Source organism: Mus caroli, unplaced genomic scaffold (genome assembly GCF_978045245.1).
Source record: "Mus caroli unplaced genomic scaffold, Mus_caroli_1 scaffold_5, whole genome shotgun sequence".
Classification (NCBI taxonomy): domain Eukaryota; kingdom Metazoa; phylum Chordata; class Mammalia; order Rodentia; family Muridae; genus Mus; species Mus caroli.
This window is the reverse complement of record NW_028227260.1, coordinates 10,141,079-10,157,974: the sequence shown is the minus strand read 5'-3', so window position 1 is coordinate 10,157,974 and position 16,896 is coordinate 10,141,079. Positions and strand designations below refer to the sequence as shown.

Below are 16,896 nucleotides of genomic sequence, written 5' to 3'. Positions count from 1 at the left end.
TTTTAAACTAAATTTAAACAGCTTTTCCCTGTGAATTCCTCTTACAAAAACTTTTAGGTAAAGTATATTGATAAGAAACCATGCATCTCTTCTTACTTGTAAGAATTGTGGAGTTACTATGGAGTCCCTACCAGATGTCCCTGGGGTGATGATACTGTGTCCCTTGAAATTTTTTAATATCCCATAGCCTCTGTATAAGCTCACAGCACTATCATAGGACATCTCAACTAATGGTTTGGGAAACACAGCTATATAGATTTCCAGTCATTTATCCACAGATACTCACTCCTAGACATGTTTTGGGATGATACTCTGTATAAAATGTTATAGACTGTTTAAAAATCCTCAGTGATGAAATATATATTTTGTTATGAAATATTCTTCTATAATACTATAATATTGTATTATATTCTATAAAATATGATATAATATATATCAAATCTTATTAAATTAAGCTCATTTTTGGAGACTTGGAATACATATATATATATGTATACACACACACACACACACACATATATATATATATGTATATATATATATAATTATTTTTTCCATTAAAAAGGTGCTTTGATGAACATATTAGTGAATGAATCTTAACATAGACTGATCTATTACCTTGGAGTTAATTCCCAGATATAGAATTGCTGGATGAAATGGCATGAATATTTAGAGTTTTTCTGCTCTTCTGGAAATGGTGTAGTGATTTATACTTCCTCTAACTTTATGAGGGCATAAATATTTCAGGGCTTTCATTTGACGATAAGAGCTTTATTATAATTGATTATGAATACAAGTTCAGATATTTAAATATTTTGGGACTGTACTAGAGGCTTGCATACACATAATTTAATCCTATGCATATACTATATATAATAATCTTATGTAGTATAGTATATTCATATAGTATCATATGAAATATACTTAATGACCTTGCAAAGTTGAAATGATTGTTCCAATCTTTCAAAGAAACTGGGATTCAATTATAAAAAAGAAAGAAATTAGGATTCAGAAAGATATACCAACATTTTCCAAGTCATACCACTGAAAGAATTTGACAGCTGGAGTTTAAAGCATCAGCCTTGTCATTATAAGGCAGACACATCAAGGACATGGCAAAACACCACCACCACCACCACCACCATCATCAGGCCTAATATTTATGGAATGCTTACCATGTATTAAGCACTATTCACAAACACGTTCGACTTTTAGTACCAAACTTATGTGGTACTATCTATTCTTAAGAAAACAATAATGACTGAAAGGATGTACTAGTTTAGAACTGTACAGGTTATATGGTAGAATTAGTATTCAAGTTCAGGCAGTTTGGCTTTAAAGACCATGCCAGCGTTGAGCATAATATACTGGCCCATAGAGTAGTGAAAAAAAAATATACCAGATTCTTATTATGAATGATTTTTAAAGGGAAGAAAAACAGTTTAACTAAGTCTTATAGATTAAAAGGAGAAAGTTACTGTCTAATAAAATATCGATCCAATTGTTCTCTAAGAAAATGTGTATCGAGGGTTTTGTCTGCAAAGTTCCTATCCTTATTTCTGTAACCTTTACTCTTTAAGCAACATATGGTCTCTTAAGCTGAACACACAGAACCATTTTCTAGCCAACTGTGTGAGGAATAACTTGAATGAAAAAATCTTCTAATGAAATTGGTGACCCAAACTCAATTGAAAACTAAATCCCCCCAAGTGACTTGGAAATGTCAAGATTTAAGAAATTCGAGATAAGCAAACTTTAAGACATTTACAGAGGTATAATCTAGGATCCTCTCCTTGCTATTTGAAGGGCTAATGAAGCACCTTCATTGCTAGTCACTACTTTAAGTCTTTCCCTATCATCTTATTTAGGTATTTAGACATCATTAAAAATTATGCAGATTATAAAAAGGATTATATTTTCTTGTCACCTCTGTAAACACTCAAAATTTGTCTGTCTCACCTCCTCCCCGAGAAAACCAACCTAATGAGCCGCAAAACACATTACAGTGAATGGGAGAATATTTTCAGCATTTTTATGCAGAAAATACCTCATTAGAGCAAATGCTTTAGCAAGCAGATTTAAACTTAATAAGAACTTGTACTGAGTAGGGACTTTTATAACAAATCACTAGCATGTGTAAGCACTCTGTCTGATGAATCTGAGCATCATACGCTTCCTTTTCTTATCCTTGGGTTGCTTCACAGCCATGAGCTGAATATAGCATAGTGTACATAACTGAGGGACTTAGTGCTCACTAGATGGCTGCAAACCAGAGAACTACCTGCAGATCATCTCATCTCCCTCAAGCGTTTATCTGGATATGTTAGAATATGCAAGTTCATTTCGAACAGTAGTACTCAACCCTCCTGATGCTGTGACCCTCTAATGCAGTTCCTCAGGTTATGGTGGCCCCCAACTACAAAATTATTTGTGCTGCTACTTTATAGCTATAATATTGCTACCGCTACAAATTGTGACATGGATATCAAATATGCAGGATAGCTGATATAAAATCCCAAAGGGGGTCATGGCCCACAGGTTGAGAACCACGTCTCTAGATCATCTAGTCTCACTCGGGGCCATTATCTGGATATGTTATGACATGTAGATTCATTTAGATGAAGTATGTTTCCACCTGAATGTTTCTCATCATAGAACCTAGACACTTTACACTATTTTGCATATTGCATGGGCCATATTGATATAGGATTTAGAGTCATGAATTTAATTTCGAACAAAAATATGAATTCATGCGCATACTGCCATAACTTTAGACTTTGGGCCTCAAGCCAGAATAAAAGAGTAGTAGTACTGGCAAGCTTTAGGACAATCTGGACTATCTTCGTCACGAAATCATAGTTCTTAACTCGAATGATACAAGTCCACTGGAGCACAAATGGTTACTTATCCCCCACTGTCTTAGTCAGGGTTTCTATTCCTGCACAAACATCATGACCAAGAAGCAAGTTGGGGAGGAAAGGATTTATTCAGCTTACACTTCCATGCTGCTGTTCATCACCAAAGGAAGTCAGGACTGGAACTCAAACAGGTCAGGAAGCAGGAGCTGATGCAGAGGCCATGGAGGGATGTTCTTTTACTGGCTTGCCTCCCCTGGCTTGCTCAGCCTGCTCTCTTATAGAACCTAAGACTACCAGCCCAGAGATGGTCCCACCCACAAGGGGCCTTTCCCCCTTGATAACTAATTGAGAAAATGCCTTACAGTTGGATCTCATGGAGGCATTTCCTCAACTGAAGCTCCTTTCTCTGTGATAACTCCAGCTGTGTCAAGTTGACACAAAACTAGCCAGTACACCCACTGAAGCCCCAGAAGGGACATGTGGAGCAAAGTGTTTGTAGCAGCTGCTGGCTGAGCTTACAGTTGTTTCCACTCAAGTCCAGCTCTTCATCATCTATGGTCCAAGAGTTGAGAACTTGGTCTGAGCTACAGCCACATCCACCCAAATTAGGTTGAAACCACCCACAGTGATGATGTCACTGAAGTAATAGGTTACCCTAGGGAAGTAGCCTCTTCCATTGAGTGGGAAAGTGCAAACTTATGATTGATTCTAGTGGTAAATTTTGCATCATGTAAATTCTTTTCCAGCATCTCCCATGGAGTCACACTAGTAATAATGGTAGTAGTGATGGTGGTTAACATTGTCTTACTCTGGGTCTATCAGTCCCTGCACTTAGCTTTGTGCATCCTCAAGGCCCTAAGTTAATACCATTAATATCTCTGTATTACAAAGACAAGAACGGAGAGAAACGAAAACCTAATTCGATCCTAAACACATATGCAGAGCTGTGATTCAAAGGGAAATTGTCATCTGATTTTACAGTCCTCAACAATTGTTGGTTTACTGTATCCTCTCTCTCTCTCTCTCTCTGTGTGTGTGTGTGTGTGTGTGTGAGTGTGTGTGTATGTGTGTGTGTATGTGTGTACTCCAAAAAGAAGTGAAAGGAGTTCCTACATGCCTATGACCTGCCCTCTGAGCCAGCCCAGTTTCCTTCACTTGATGCTCAAGAAGAGCAAAGACAGATCAAACAGCATCTTCCATGCTTACCGTTAGGAAGTGGCGGTCCTTGGCCTCACGCCTCCTCTGGCTGTGAGCTGGAGGGTAGGCTGGTAGTGGCGGAGCAGCTATGGGGAGCGGAGCAGCAGCTCTTTGCTCTCTGCGATCACTCCGGCTCCGGTGTTCTGAGGGTGCAGAACAGACAAACATAATGAAAAAGACTTGGTATTTTCAATTGTTTTTCCCCTCTTGAGAATGTTAGCAAAAAGCTGTTAGAAAAAAAAAAGAGCTCTCCTTAATCTAGCTAATCTATATACCATATTAAATCCTTAAAATGGTTCTTAACTGAATGTTCACTTGCTGCAAATACAAGGATAGATGCATCCATCTCCATGGTCCCATCTTATAATGTTGGAACAAGGTAGGCTCACTAATAAGTACAACACACCTCATAACAAAGTATCAGAAGTTAAAAACATAAAGCAAATGTTGAGAATAATGGTGGAAGGCTTGCTGCCATAAGGATTCAAATATAGAATAGATGCAGACATAGCACAGCTTCCTGGACTTAGATGTCACTAGCTCCAGGAAAGAACTATGTGGAGTCAGAAATTATTTTGACAGGAATTATATATATCACAGAAAAAAAGAAATTGGCAAATGTTATGCACTGTCTATTTTATTTATCTTCTATTTTCCTCCAGAAAACTAGGTAATGGGCATCCATCTTATTCCATCCATCTAAAAGCCTTTCCTTCCTGATACCCACAAAAACTCAGAGGGATTTAAAATCTTGTGCTCCCAGAGATACTAAAGGAATTCCTGTGACAACTTTTTTCTCATTCCAGTATAAAGCTGTCTTTGGGGGGAGACTAAGAAATATCTGGGAGTAGGGGATAAGGTAGTCATGACTTCATAATAAGAATCACTAAGCAGGAACCTCAGTGGAGTGATACAGACAGCAACCCACCCACAAAACTTTCAACCCAAAATTTATCCTGTCTACAAGAAATGTAAGCACAGGAGATAGAGCAGAAACTGAGGGAATGGCCAACCAATAACAGGCCAAACCTGAGACCATCCCATGGGAAAGCACCAATCCCTGACACTGCCTTCCTTTGCTTGGGATTCTTTAAAAACAAAAAACAAAAAACAAAAAAACAAAAAACAAAAAAACCTTTCCATGCACAAGCAGAGAAAGGTCTTCTAAAACACATCATATAGGTGGTCTTTGCTATACTGCTTCTAAAATTAATGCTTGTCAAGAAATTTTGAGCTAAATGCCCTTCTTGAACAAGTTCCTAACTCTAATGTCACCATCATTTTTCTCTAAAAGCAAACATTTGGGCTTTTTCTAACAGATAGGCCAAAGAAAAGCTTTTACATTCTTAAATTCGCTAGGCATAGCAGATGTGTGCTACTGGATAGAAAGAAGTGAAGGGAGAGTGGAATGAGATAGGGGATATTAGCCCAATTCTCCTTCCAACCATTTCTCTCCCGTCCTATCTTAAATACATCTTCTGCTCTACCCAGGCCAAGAGTAGGAAGCTTAAAGTAATCCCTCACTAATAAGACTTTTGCCAGTGGTGAGCTAGAGACAATATCAGTCCACCAGGGCCTGCAACTGCAGTCAAATCTTCATCCTTATTTCTTTAAACCAATGGAACATAGATACCAGCCAGAAACTTGAAAGGAAAGGAAATATAAAATATAATTCTCTCTTTATAGCCATGTATTACTCTCTCTGTGTGTTTTATGAATATAAAAGATGGCATAACTTAAAGTTATCACTGGCACTGAGCATTAAAGAATTGCTAAGAGAGGGGAAAAGTGATAATTGATAATTGTATTCTAAACAACTTGAAATCCATTTATATGTCACTTCCCTGAGGCTCCGTGACATGACAGGCACATTTCTATTTACTCCCCATAGCACTGAACTGACCCTATCTGCTTACTTGGTCATCCTCCTCACTATACCATGTATTTTTGGAGACAGAGACTATACTTGATTGCTCTTTCAATGCTATGCTCTAGCATAATGCCTGACCTTCAGTACAGTTTGTTCTGGGTAGGGGGATGATATTAAGGCAGCCGATTTCAAGTTTAATCTCAATTCCCAAACAAGAACAAATCTGCAGCCACACAGTTTTACTTACCCATGTTTCATCATTCCCTCTCTCCCCATGAAAGCAAGGAGATTCCAGCTGTCCAAACAGAGACTCCCCACAGAGAAGCTCACTGCCACATTGGGGAGCCAAGCCCTTGGCTGCAAGTTTGGTATTAGTCCCAACCACCAGGTGGCAGATGTGGGTTATGCTGATGAATATATATATATATATATATATATATATATATATATATATATATGGTTGTTTGCTAATTTTAATTTTACACCACTGCATGTTTGTAATTCTATGATGCCTATAATTCCTGTTTATGGCTCTCTGCAGTGCTATTAAAACTACTACCCCCAAGATTTGCTATTGAGCCAACCACAAAACAAGCCAGTCTGAATAGGGCAAAATGAGCCTCCATAGTCTTCCATTGAAAGCCCAGAAGGCTGTCTATCCATCTCTTATGCCCTAGGAGGAACTGCAGAGAAAATTGATATTGGCACTTGCTGTTCTTCAGTTCTGCTCTTAAGTCCAAACCTGATGAAGCAGTGAAATATGATAGCTTATGAGTAGCTCACTGTTATCTGGCTAAATCTGTAAAACTCTAATCAGGGAGGGCTGATTAATAATAATAAAATGATAAGAAAGAATGATATCTACAGGGCTAATGTTACTCAAGCTCTCTAATGATGCGATGTGTGAAGGCATTTAGTGAGAATGATAAAATTCCTCAGTACTCCTCTTGTGCTTTCAATGCTCAATCAGCTTTCTGCAGAATTTCATTCCCTTCCACACACACCCACTGAGGATGTACCATATGCTGGGTTTGTGCTATATGCTTTGAATAGAATAAATTAATAAGACGCCATCCTTACCTGTGGAAAGTAGACATTGTGGTCAGTTATGAGAGTGATATGTGGCATGTTGGGAGGAGGCATAGATTATAGAAAAGGTGCCTGTATGATTCTGAACAGTTTTCCCCACATTTCAGCCCTCCTTGCACCTCCGTGTAGAATGAAGGCATTGGATCAGCTCAGAGATTCTCAACGAAACAGAAGTGCACTTGAGGGCCTTATTGAGGTTTTCAGAATGATTGGGCAGAAGCCAGGCATAACAGCCATCCTGTAATGCACTGAATGGTCAGTGAAAAGGTTCCAGGTCTCATACAAATTTCAAATGCCCCATCTAAATCTCCTATCAAAAGAATCACAGAATCTATTTCTGAGTCAAACCTAATTCCCTTTTAATTAAGCCAAAGTATTACTTTGCTTATATAAAATAACTGTTAACTATACCAATTTTCATGGCTCTTCTCCTGCCCCTACCTCTAGGGCTCCTTCATTTCCCCATACTTTTTGTTTGGAATGGCTTCTGTCTTTACTTCATTCAAATTTATTTTTGAGAGGTACAGACATCTAACTGCTTTTATTATGTCATCTAATATAATTGTGAATTGGCACTTGAACATTGAGATACAGTGTTATTAATACCTTTCCTTTTGGAATTCTCTTTGTGATCATATTAAGGCCATAATGGTAACTTTAATCAGTATAGACCTGTAGCTCATATTATGCATGGATTGTGTTCAGGGTAGACATGGGAGTATTTCAAAGCACTTGCTTCAGCTAAGGAGGTAATAGGACTAATGGGACAGAAAATCCTTGATGGCACAACCTCTGATGTTCTCCCAGAAATCCCCCCAGCCTGGGATCAGCTACCTCTGCGAAGGGCTTGCAGACTCTGTCTGGCATGGCGGTGCAGCTCTTCTACACAGGGTGGCCTGGTCGCTGGGAGGAAGATGTTTCGCTGTTGGTGCCATGGTGCACGGTAGTATACACTCAACTTGCTCTCGATGTCCAAGTTGGAGACAGCTGCAAGACAAACAGCAAACAGTGCAATGTACATCAGGAGCTTGGATTGTGCATTTAGTGGGCACTGGGGCAGGGGAGGGTACAGGGAGCTGGGAAGGTAAAATCCAGACTACTAAATGAACTCAAGGCTGGAAAAACTTTGAAATTTATAATACAGATGGGGATAGCTATGCCCTTGGACCAAGAGATGGGAGGCTACAGGATACTTTTTCACATTGTTCCTGGGGTCTACATGAACTTTAGTCTTTATGATGTTTCTTTACCCTTGTGGCTTCTGGCTGCAGGTTCCTGATCCTGCCTTCCACCTCCCGATGCCATACCTTGATGTTTATTCTGGTTTCACCAAAGGTTAGCACAAACATTAAAGGGCCTATGACAGGTGTGCTAAACGTGTAGATATCATAGTTCTTACAACTCATCTGAGAAATCAAGGAAGACTCTTTCTCCTAAATATAGCATTTAATTCACTGTTGTCACCTTCATTACATTCATTACAAATACAGCCCAGAACAGAACAAACTCCTTAAGGATAGAGGATGCATATCTATAGGAACTAGGGGACTATGAATAAGAAATAGCCACCCAGAGAAGCTCATGAGCACTTGATAGCTTATTAGTCTCAAGATGGCTGAGATCAGGTACAGTTGGCCTCATCCTTCAGACCCATGATCCAGAGCCAGGCTTTTGGCCCAGGAGCATTCTGCTCTTTTCAGTTTCAGCCTTTCTTTCTGCTGGTTGCTTGTTTCCCAGCACAAGGTTTGGAGACACTGATTCACTGTTTATCCCTATGCCACACGCAAACTTTTGGTTTCAATCTGAGCATTTTCTTTTAGAAGATTGGTCTACCATTCCACTTTGAGAATTCTAACCTAGAACAAGAAAGTGTATAGGAAATGTAGAAAGAAAAGGAATACTTTGTGGAAAAGAATAGAAGAATGAAAACTGGGGGAAAATACAGCCAGTATTTTTGATAATTTTTGTCCTCTATCACCATGAACTGCAGTTATTTTAAATATAGTATTTAATAGCATTTAGGAGCATTTAAAGTACTTATTAGTCTAGAATAAAGTTTTCATTACTACAAGCATAGCTAACAGAGGGCTAAGGATATAGTTCAATGGCAGAACACTTGCCTAGCTCATGTTAAACACTGGGTTTGATCCTTAGCAGTATACAAAAATTAGAAGGAAACACATCAAAACGATGTGTTGAAACATGAGCAGAAACAAGAGGAATATACCATGTCTCTAAATTATCTAATAGAATGTTCCATGATGAGAAAATTTCGCATATCTGTACTATATAATATAGTATTCACTTTGCCCTTGGCTCAAGAGATGGGAGAGCATAGTGGTTATTAAATACTTCAAAAGTGAGTAGTTAGTGAGTGGACAACTAAATTTTTAACTTTTACTATTAATTATAATAGCTATATGTGACTGACATATTTAACACTGTGATTCTAGGATGACCATAAATAGTTTAGCATATGTTCTCACCCTTGGCCACAGAGATGAGTCTCTTCTTCCTCTTTATTTTTCCTGGATGTTTAATCGTTAAGAATTTGAACCAGAGGACTATTTCGCTGAGTAGGGGCAGCACTCTTTTGGAGGGAGGAGGAGGACCAAAGGTCTTTCTCAGGCCATCCTATAGCCTCAACTTTGTCCTTATGGAAACTGGAGGATTCACGAAAGGACAAGCTGATTTTTTCAGGCCTGAGAGAATGTGAGGGAGGCCTTGGTATAGAATGGAGGGCCAAGTCTCCATCAGGGCACTCCTCTCCTGTGGGCAGTGGGCGGAGCTCTGAAGACAGAACTCTCATTCAGTTACCCTCAGGGGAAATACTCTGGTGCAGTGATGAGACTGCCTAGAAAACCAGCCTGTCTCTGGACACGGAGGTCAACTCCTGCTCAACAGGCTGAGGTCATTGCTAAACTCAACAAAGGTGGCTGTGACTCATGTGCTGGTGACAGCTGGAAGAAGGGAAAGAACAGAAAGTCTGATTGTGTAATTTAAAAATAAAAAGCAAACTCCATAGGCAATTCTGGAAGTGTATCTCTCTCTCTCTCTCTCTCTCTCTCTCTCTCTCTCTCTCTCTCTCTGTGGGTGGGTGGGTGGGTGTGGGTGACCCTCCATCAGGCTTGTCTCTTCAGGGAGGATGGAATCATAATTTGGGGTTGGGCCCAGGTGAGTAGAGGTAGGCCAGAAAACAAACTTAATCTCCCTCATACCATCTTCACTGTTGACTAGACCTCTGCAGCCCCTCAATAAACAAACAAACAAATAGAATGTCAACTGTCTATGGCTTTTAAATCACTGTGCCAGAAAAAGCCGAGCTCCTGCTTTTCACCTTAGTCTTGGTATAAGGAAACAACTCATCAGATGGGCTTGAAAAGCTGAAGCTCACCGAGCCTTTTTGACCAGGGTTTCCAATATGAGTTGATAACCTGCATATATTAAGAGCTCTCCAACATTATTTATCATCAGGAAAGTTTGAGGAATGAAAAATGTTTTCTGATGATGCCTTAACATCTTGTAGGAGGGAGAGGGACTGAGTGACATGGGAGAAGAGAGGAGAATGCTGAAAATGGGAATACCTATTCACCCATGAACATTATACAACAGCTATTAGTGTCGGGCACAATGCTAGACAAAGCATCACACACAGGAATCCCTATCATTGTGAGGCACATGTTTTGTGGTTTTGTATGAATGTCAATGTGATTCTTCCCTAAAGCAACAGATTAAGAGAAATGCTGTCTGGTGCATCCTTCCTGCTGCAGAGTCCTAGGAATGACCTAACACCATCAGATTCTAGGGGTCCTCCATACCCCCAAAAGTACAGGTCCCACTTTTCTGTAGTAGGTTAATGCCAATTTCAGAAATTGTCACATAACATAAAATATAAAGTAAATTGGCAATTTTATTCATTGCTAAATATAAATTTCACATTATTTAAAAGGAAGTATTATTTTTAGTGACCCTCTTTTGCTAATGCCCTAAAAACATTCTTACTGTGATCAGTGGACAAACCAGTCCTAAGGGTTTCGACTGCTAAACTGCATGATACTAAAGAACAAGTCCAGCTTCAGTGACTAAGTTCTGAATTCCAGTATGGGTGCCCTCCTCTTGGTTCCTTAGAAAGTCAGCAGGCTGTAAAAGCAGTAGATGTTTTTACAGCCAAGGATCCACACTTCCCCTACCCTTTCTCTTCTGAGAAGCTAGAATGGGTGTATTCTACACATTAGCAGGTGACCATTTCACCTACTTGTTGCCATGGTGATGTCTATCACTGCTCTACTATGTCCTTTAGTCACAGAGTACTAGGTGGATGGTACATCTACTAAAGGCAGAAAGAAGCACTAATGAAACACTCATGGAATTTAACCCATTTTCCTAACAAAAAGGAAATTTCTGGGCCTGAGGAAGATAGCTCAGTTGGTAAAGATTTTTTTAAAGCAAGCATGACGATTTGAGTTGAGATTCCCCAGCCCATCATCCAACACCCATAGTCTCAGCACTGGGGAAACAGTAACAGTGGGATCTCAGACTTTGCTAGCCATATCTGTGAACTCCAGATCCAGTGAGAAACTGTTCCCCTAAATAAGGTGGAAATTATTGAGGATGACACATGACATTGACCTCCAACTGCACCCTCATATGTACATGCAAACATATGAACATGCACACTCATACACTAGATTAAAGTTAACTTGTTTGGAATGTTGCTATGCCACTACCTTGCAAAGCTGTCCTGCACCTTCAGATACTCTCTGACTTTCTTCCGTTATTAGCAATTGCATCTATGGCTGAATCATGAATGATAAGTCTAGTTACTTCTGTAAAGTAATATATATTCTTATAGAAATAAAAAGTAGAAGTAATCTTGGTCTATTTTATTTTAATAGGACTAAGGACTCCTCTGTCAGAATCCTAGGATGTCCTCCAAGATATCTGTGCTCCCAATAGATAACCCATGTGATCTTCTTGAGTATGCAAAGAACTTGTGCCTTATGCTACATCAGTTTTCAAAAGGAATTTTTATGGCCTCTGTGCATTTGACATTTGAGTCCATCACAAGGGAACATATTCCATTGGGTGGCTCATGGTCTTATCATGTAGGTATCTAGGAGACTGGCAGTAACACAGACATTTGTTTATATACTTGAAGATACAAAATGCCTCATTGAGGAGGCCTGATGATGGGAGATAATGGACAACCCGTAGATACTAAGAACCCCAGTTCTGTGTCCTCAAAAGCTGGATTCTGCCAAACACTAATAGGCTTGAAAGAGAAGCCTGGGCCTCAGATGGCAGCACAGCCCTAGGCAACACCTTGATTTTAGCCTATTGGGACTCTTAACAAAGGACATAGATTCAGACTCTCAACTCAGAGTATTGTAAAATAATATTGGAAGGGTTCTTGGTTTTGTTTCTGTGGTATTGGACATCAAACATAGGGCTTTACACTTGCTAAACAAATTTTCTGTCACTGAGATGAATCACAAGTCCACTTTTCATTTTTTTATTTTGAGTTAGAGTCTTACTAAGTTGCCTAGGTTGGCCTCCAGCTTGTGATCTTCCTGGTCCAACTTCCCAGGTCACTGATGTTACATACCTGCACCACTAGGTTTACTTAACAATGTTGATTTGAGTTGCTAAGTTTTTTGGTAGTTTATATGGAATAATAGCATATTAATAGAAAAATAATATATCCCCCATTAATGTGTTTGCCTTCTTAAAATCATTCACTCACTTGCCTTGTCATAGTATCCCCTCTGTTGCTATTCCCTAAGGATGGGCAGAAGGGGGCAAGCAATAAAATTGGAGCTAGGGCTAGATACTTCATTTTTATCCTTTACAACAGAAAAAAAATGTTTGTGTGCCTGTAACTCCTATCCAAGACTGAAATGTCTCAAGAGGAACTCCAAGTCCATGCTATTTTCCAAGGCACATGCATTCTCTTCATAAATACTATGGCCCCATCACTCAACTCACAGAGGGTAGCATTGGCCCATTTTATAGATAATCTCAGAAAAGGGACATTTACAGTCATATACCTTGTAAGGAGAATATCTGGGGTCAGAGGCCACCTCTGGCTTCACAGCTGCTTCTTTTTCTCAAATCAATAGAGAAATAAATTTGTAGAAGCTAAAGGTGATTTGAGTAGGGAGAGGGAAAGAGAGTTAGCTGCATATAAAAAGTATCTAGCATAGGATTCAACACTTCTACCTTCTATATCTTCCACAGAATTATAACCAAGAACTGAAAGAATGTTCTAGAAAGTGACTACTAGAGGAAGTTGGGAGAAATTTCTTACATTCCAGAAAGAAAAATAGCACTACAAACAGACAGTAGAAAACTGAACTGCTAAAAGAAAGAAAAAAAATCATTATGTCTTTAGGGCAGTGGAGTCTTTATAGACTCATTTGAGCTCATTTCTCTCTCACACCCCAGAGGTAAGAAGATTGTCTACATATCGATTCATAGTGATGATTGCATGAATTGCACATGTGTGTGCGCGCGTGTGTGTGTGCGTGTGTGTGTGCACAATACATCACATATATCATCACCCACTAGGCTGAGGCAGAAAGATTGCTGTGAGTTTTAGACTAGCCTGCCTATATAATGAGTTCCAGGTGATCCTAGACTATCATATGAGAACCTTTCTCAAATACCAGAGGAGGTGAGAATAGATGAAGGGGTGCAAGGAGCTCTTAGACTTCTTCTTAGGTGGTTTGCTTTTAGGAACTATAGAAAGGAATGAAGGTGGAAGGCACACTTAACCTTGCCCAAATTCTCTGCAACTGCCAGTATCCAGCTTTCCTGGATGACCTTATGAGGTTCTTGTTACCTTAAATTATAGTCTATGGGCAGAGAATAAAACACTTATTCTTGGAACTGGAGGGATGGCTCAGCAGTTAAAAGCACTGAGTGTTCTTTCAGAGGACTAGGGTTTGATTTCCAGCACCCCCAATCATGGTGGCTTACAGTCATCTGTAACTCCAGTGTTAGAAAATCTGATGCCCTTTTCTGACCTTCATGGGAACTAGACATGCAAATGGTGCTCAGATGAACATTTAGGAAAAAAACAACTCAATGCATTTAAAAAAAGTTCATGCTTTAACCTCCTGTGTTGAGATTTGGTCCTTTGCTATTTGTCTTAGTCAGGGTTTCTATTCCTAGACAAAACATCATGACTAAGAAGCAAGTTGGGGAGGAAAAGGTTTATTCAGCTTACACTTCCATACCGCTGTTTGTCACCAAGGAAGTCAGGACTGGAACTCAAGCAGGTCAGGAAGCAGGAGCTGATGCAGAGGCCATGGAGGGATGTTACCTACTGGCTTGCTTCCCCTGGCTTGCTCAGCCTGCTCTCTTATAGAACCAAGACTACCAGCCCAGAGATGGTCCCACCCACAAGGAGACCTCCCCACTTGATCACTAATTGAGAAAATGCCTTACAGCTGGATCTCGTGGAGGCATTTCCTCAACTGAAGCTCCTTTCTCTGTGATAACTCCAGCCTGTGTCAAGTTGACACAAAACTAGCCAGTACACTATGTGTTGTAATGCTAAATACTGGCTCCTAAGGTCTGGTTACTCCTGGAGACATGGAGGTCCTCATATACACCAAGTGATGCTATGTAATCTTGTTCCTTAATTGAAAACTATCAGTTGAATAAAGATGCCTATAGCTGGGCAAAAGAGAGGTAGAGGCAGAGTTTTAGTTCCTGGGCTTGGGGTCTGAGGCAGGACCATGAGGGGGGAAGAGGAAGAAAAGGAGAGTGGAGAGAGAGGGAAAGATACAAAGGGGTAAGAGATCTTGAGAACTGGCCATGACGGCAAGAGTGGCCCAGGTAGAACATGACAAGCCATATTTCAGGGTTATTGATAGAAAAGTAGATACTAATAGCTTAGAGGGTAGACATCTGCCTATCTCTAGTGCTGATTAAGGTTTATTACAAATATAAACGTTTTCGGTCTTTTATCTGAGAACAAAATGATCCATGGCGGAGTAGAAACTCGATTAATATTAAATAATTACCACAACACTCCTGTCCTAGAAAGATTTTATACTCTACCACAGGCTAATCCCAGCTTTTCCCTCTTCCTCTGCCAGGTTCTTCAAAATTAAATGAGAAATGGGGGAAGAAGATCGCTGAAATTAAAGTTTGAATTCTGTGTGTGATTGAAAAAAAAAAACAGCAAAATTTGCTAAGTTACTCGGAAATGGAATTTTTACCCCCTTCAAGATAGGGAGGGAAAATTTTAAGAACACATTCTTAGAGTGTCTACAGGAAACATTTACCTACAAACACCTTTGTTAATTTCCTTCCTGCCCCTCTGCTGACTATCCCTACCCCCATCACATAATAACTTTTCATCCAGAAACTGGTGCCCACACAAACCGTTCATTCTGACAGCCTGTGATAGAAAGCAGTGAGGAGCATCACACATTAGTATATTAGGAAGCATCTGAAATAGTTGGTGTGGCAGATACACAGCCAGATTGCTCCTACTTCCCTGCTATGCTGAAGCCATTCGACAGCCGCCAACAGCTTGGTGAGCAAAATGGAAATGTAGGCAGTCTGGAGCTGCCTCTAGCTTCATCAGAGTGGCTGGGAAAACAGAGTGGGGAGTTCACCAAAAAATACCATTCATTCCCACCTGCTTTTCTTTCTTTGGCAACCAACTGGTTGTCCATTCTGCTTGGCAACTTGGAAAAGAGAGGAGGGCAGCATACAGGAAAAGCAAGAACTACAAGGGCCTGTCAACCAGAGTCAGGTTTCTTGAAACTGTCCTATTGGGATTTTCTTCCCCCTGTAGATCCATAGTGATTTAGACCTGCTCCCAGCTCTGGACAAATTATCTAATGTAGCCATCACAGCATCAGAATGATGGGTGGTTTTGTAACAAGTTCCAGCTCTTCAAAATACCCCAACTTCTACAGAATAGAATGCTGAAAGAACATAATATTTTTTCTCAACTTCTATATCAAAATGAAGCTTCATGGCAGAAAGACTAGTTAGTCATTACTGTCACTGCTGATTTTTTTTTTTTTTTGATGTGAGATATCCTTTGGAAAGACCACTAGGACTCTGCATTGTGGTTGTAGTTCTGCAACTCCATGACTTTGTGGAAGTCATTGAGCATTCCTAATATCCAGATCCCTATCTTTCCATCTGAATGATTAAGGAGTTTCCATCTCTGGGCTTAGTCCTGCTCTGTCTGATGCCTTTCTTTTCTACCTAACTTGACTAATTCTGTAGTAAGGTGATGGTAGAAGGGGCTGGTGGAGAGAACTTGGTTCCTCTGTGATAAAAATGGAGCTTGACCACACGAGTGAGATCCAGAGAAAACCCTGGAACTATTTGATCTTGGTCCCATAATCCAGAAAAATGGGATCATAGAACACTCACAGTGTGGTTCTGAGGCTCCAACAAAATGTTGCTGCATTGACCTATCACTGGTTAATCAAAACTTTATTTCTTTTCCTATGATGGGAACAAACACCAAAAGTCTAAGGTCTAAGTTTAAAAAAAGAAAGTATAGAGATGTCTAAGTTTCTTGAGAAGTATCATGTGTAAAGGCACTTCCATATGAGTGTAAGAACCTGAGTTCAAATCACAGCGGAGAAAAATAGAGACATTGTCTCAAAGAAGTTGGAAGGTGAACAGTCACACCAGAAGTTGTTCTCTGATTTCCAAACACACAACATGGCATGAAAGTGATCAAACTCACACACAGGAATTTGTACATGCACACACTTCCATACACATCATAAATTCACACACACACACACACACACACACACACACACACACACACACACACACAAATGAAAGAAAACCAACTTCTGTATTCTTAGTAGAGGAAATACAAATGAAGATGATGGC

General features: G+C 39.8%; 1 protein-coding gene across 1 annotated transcript in view; it reads right to left on the bottom strand.

The window, feature by feature from the left end:
* Positions 1-16,896, bottom strand: part of Nhs (NHS actin remodeling regulator) — a 322,414-nt gene that overhangs the window by 33,017 nt on the left and 272,501 nt on the right. The window contains 2 exon segments of the mRNA XM_021153510.3: positions 4,065-4,198; positions 7,849-8,001. Coding sequence (XP_021009169.2) covers positions 4,065-4,198; positions 7,849-8,001 — 287 coding nt within the window.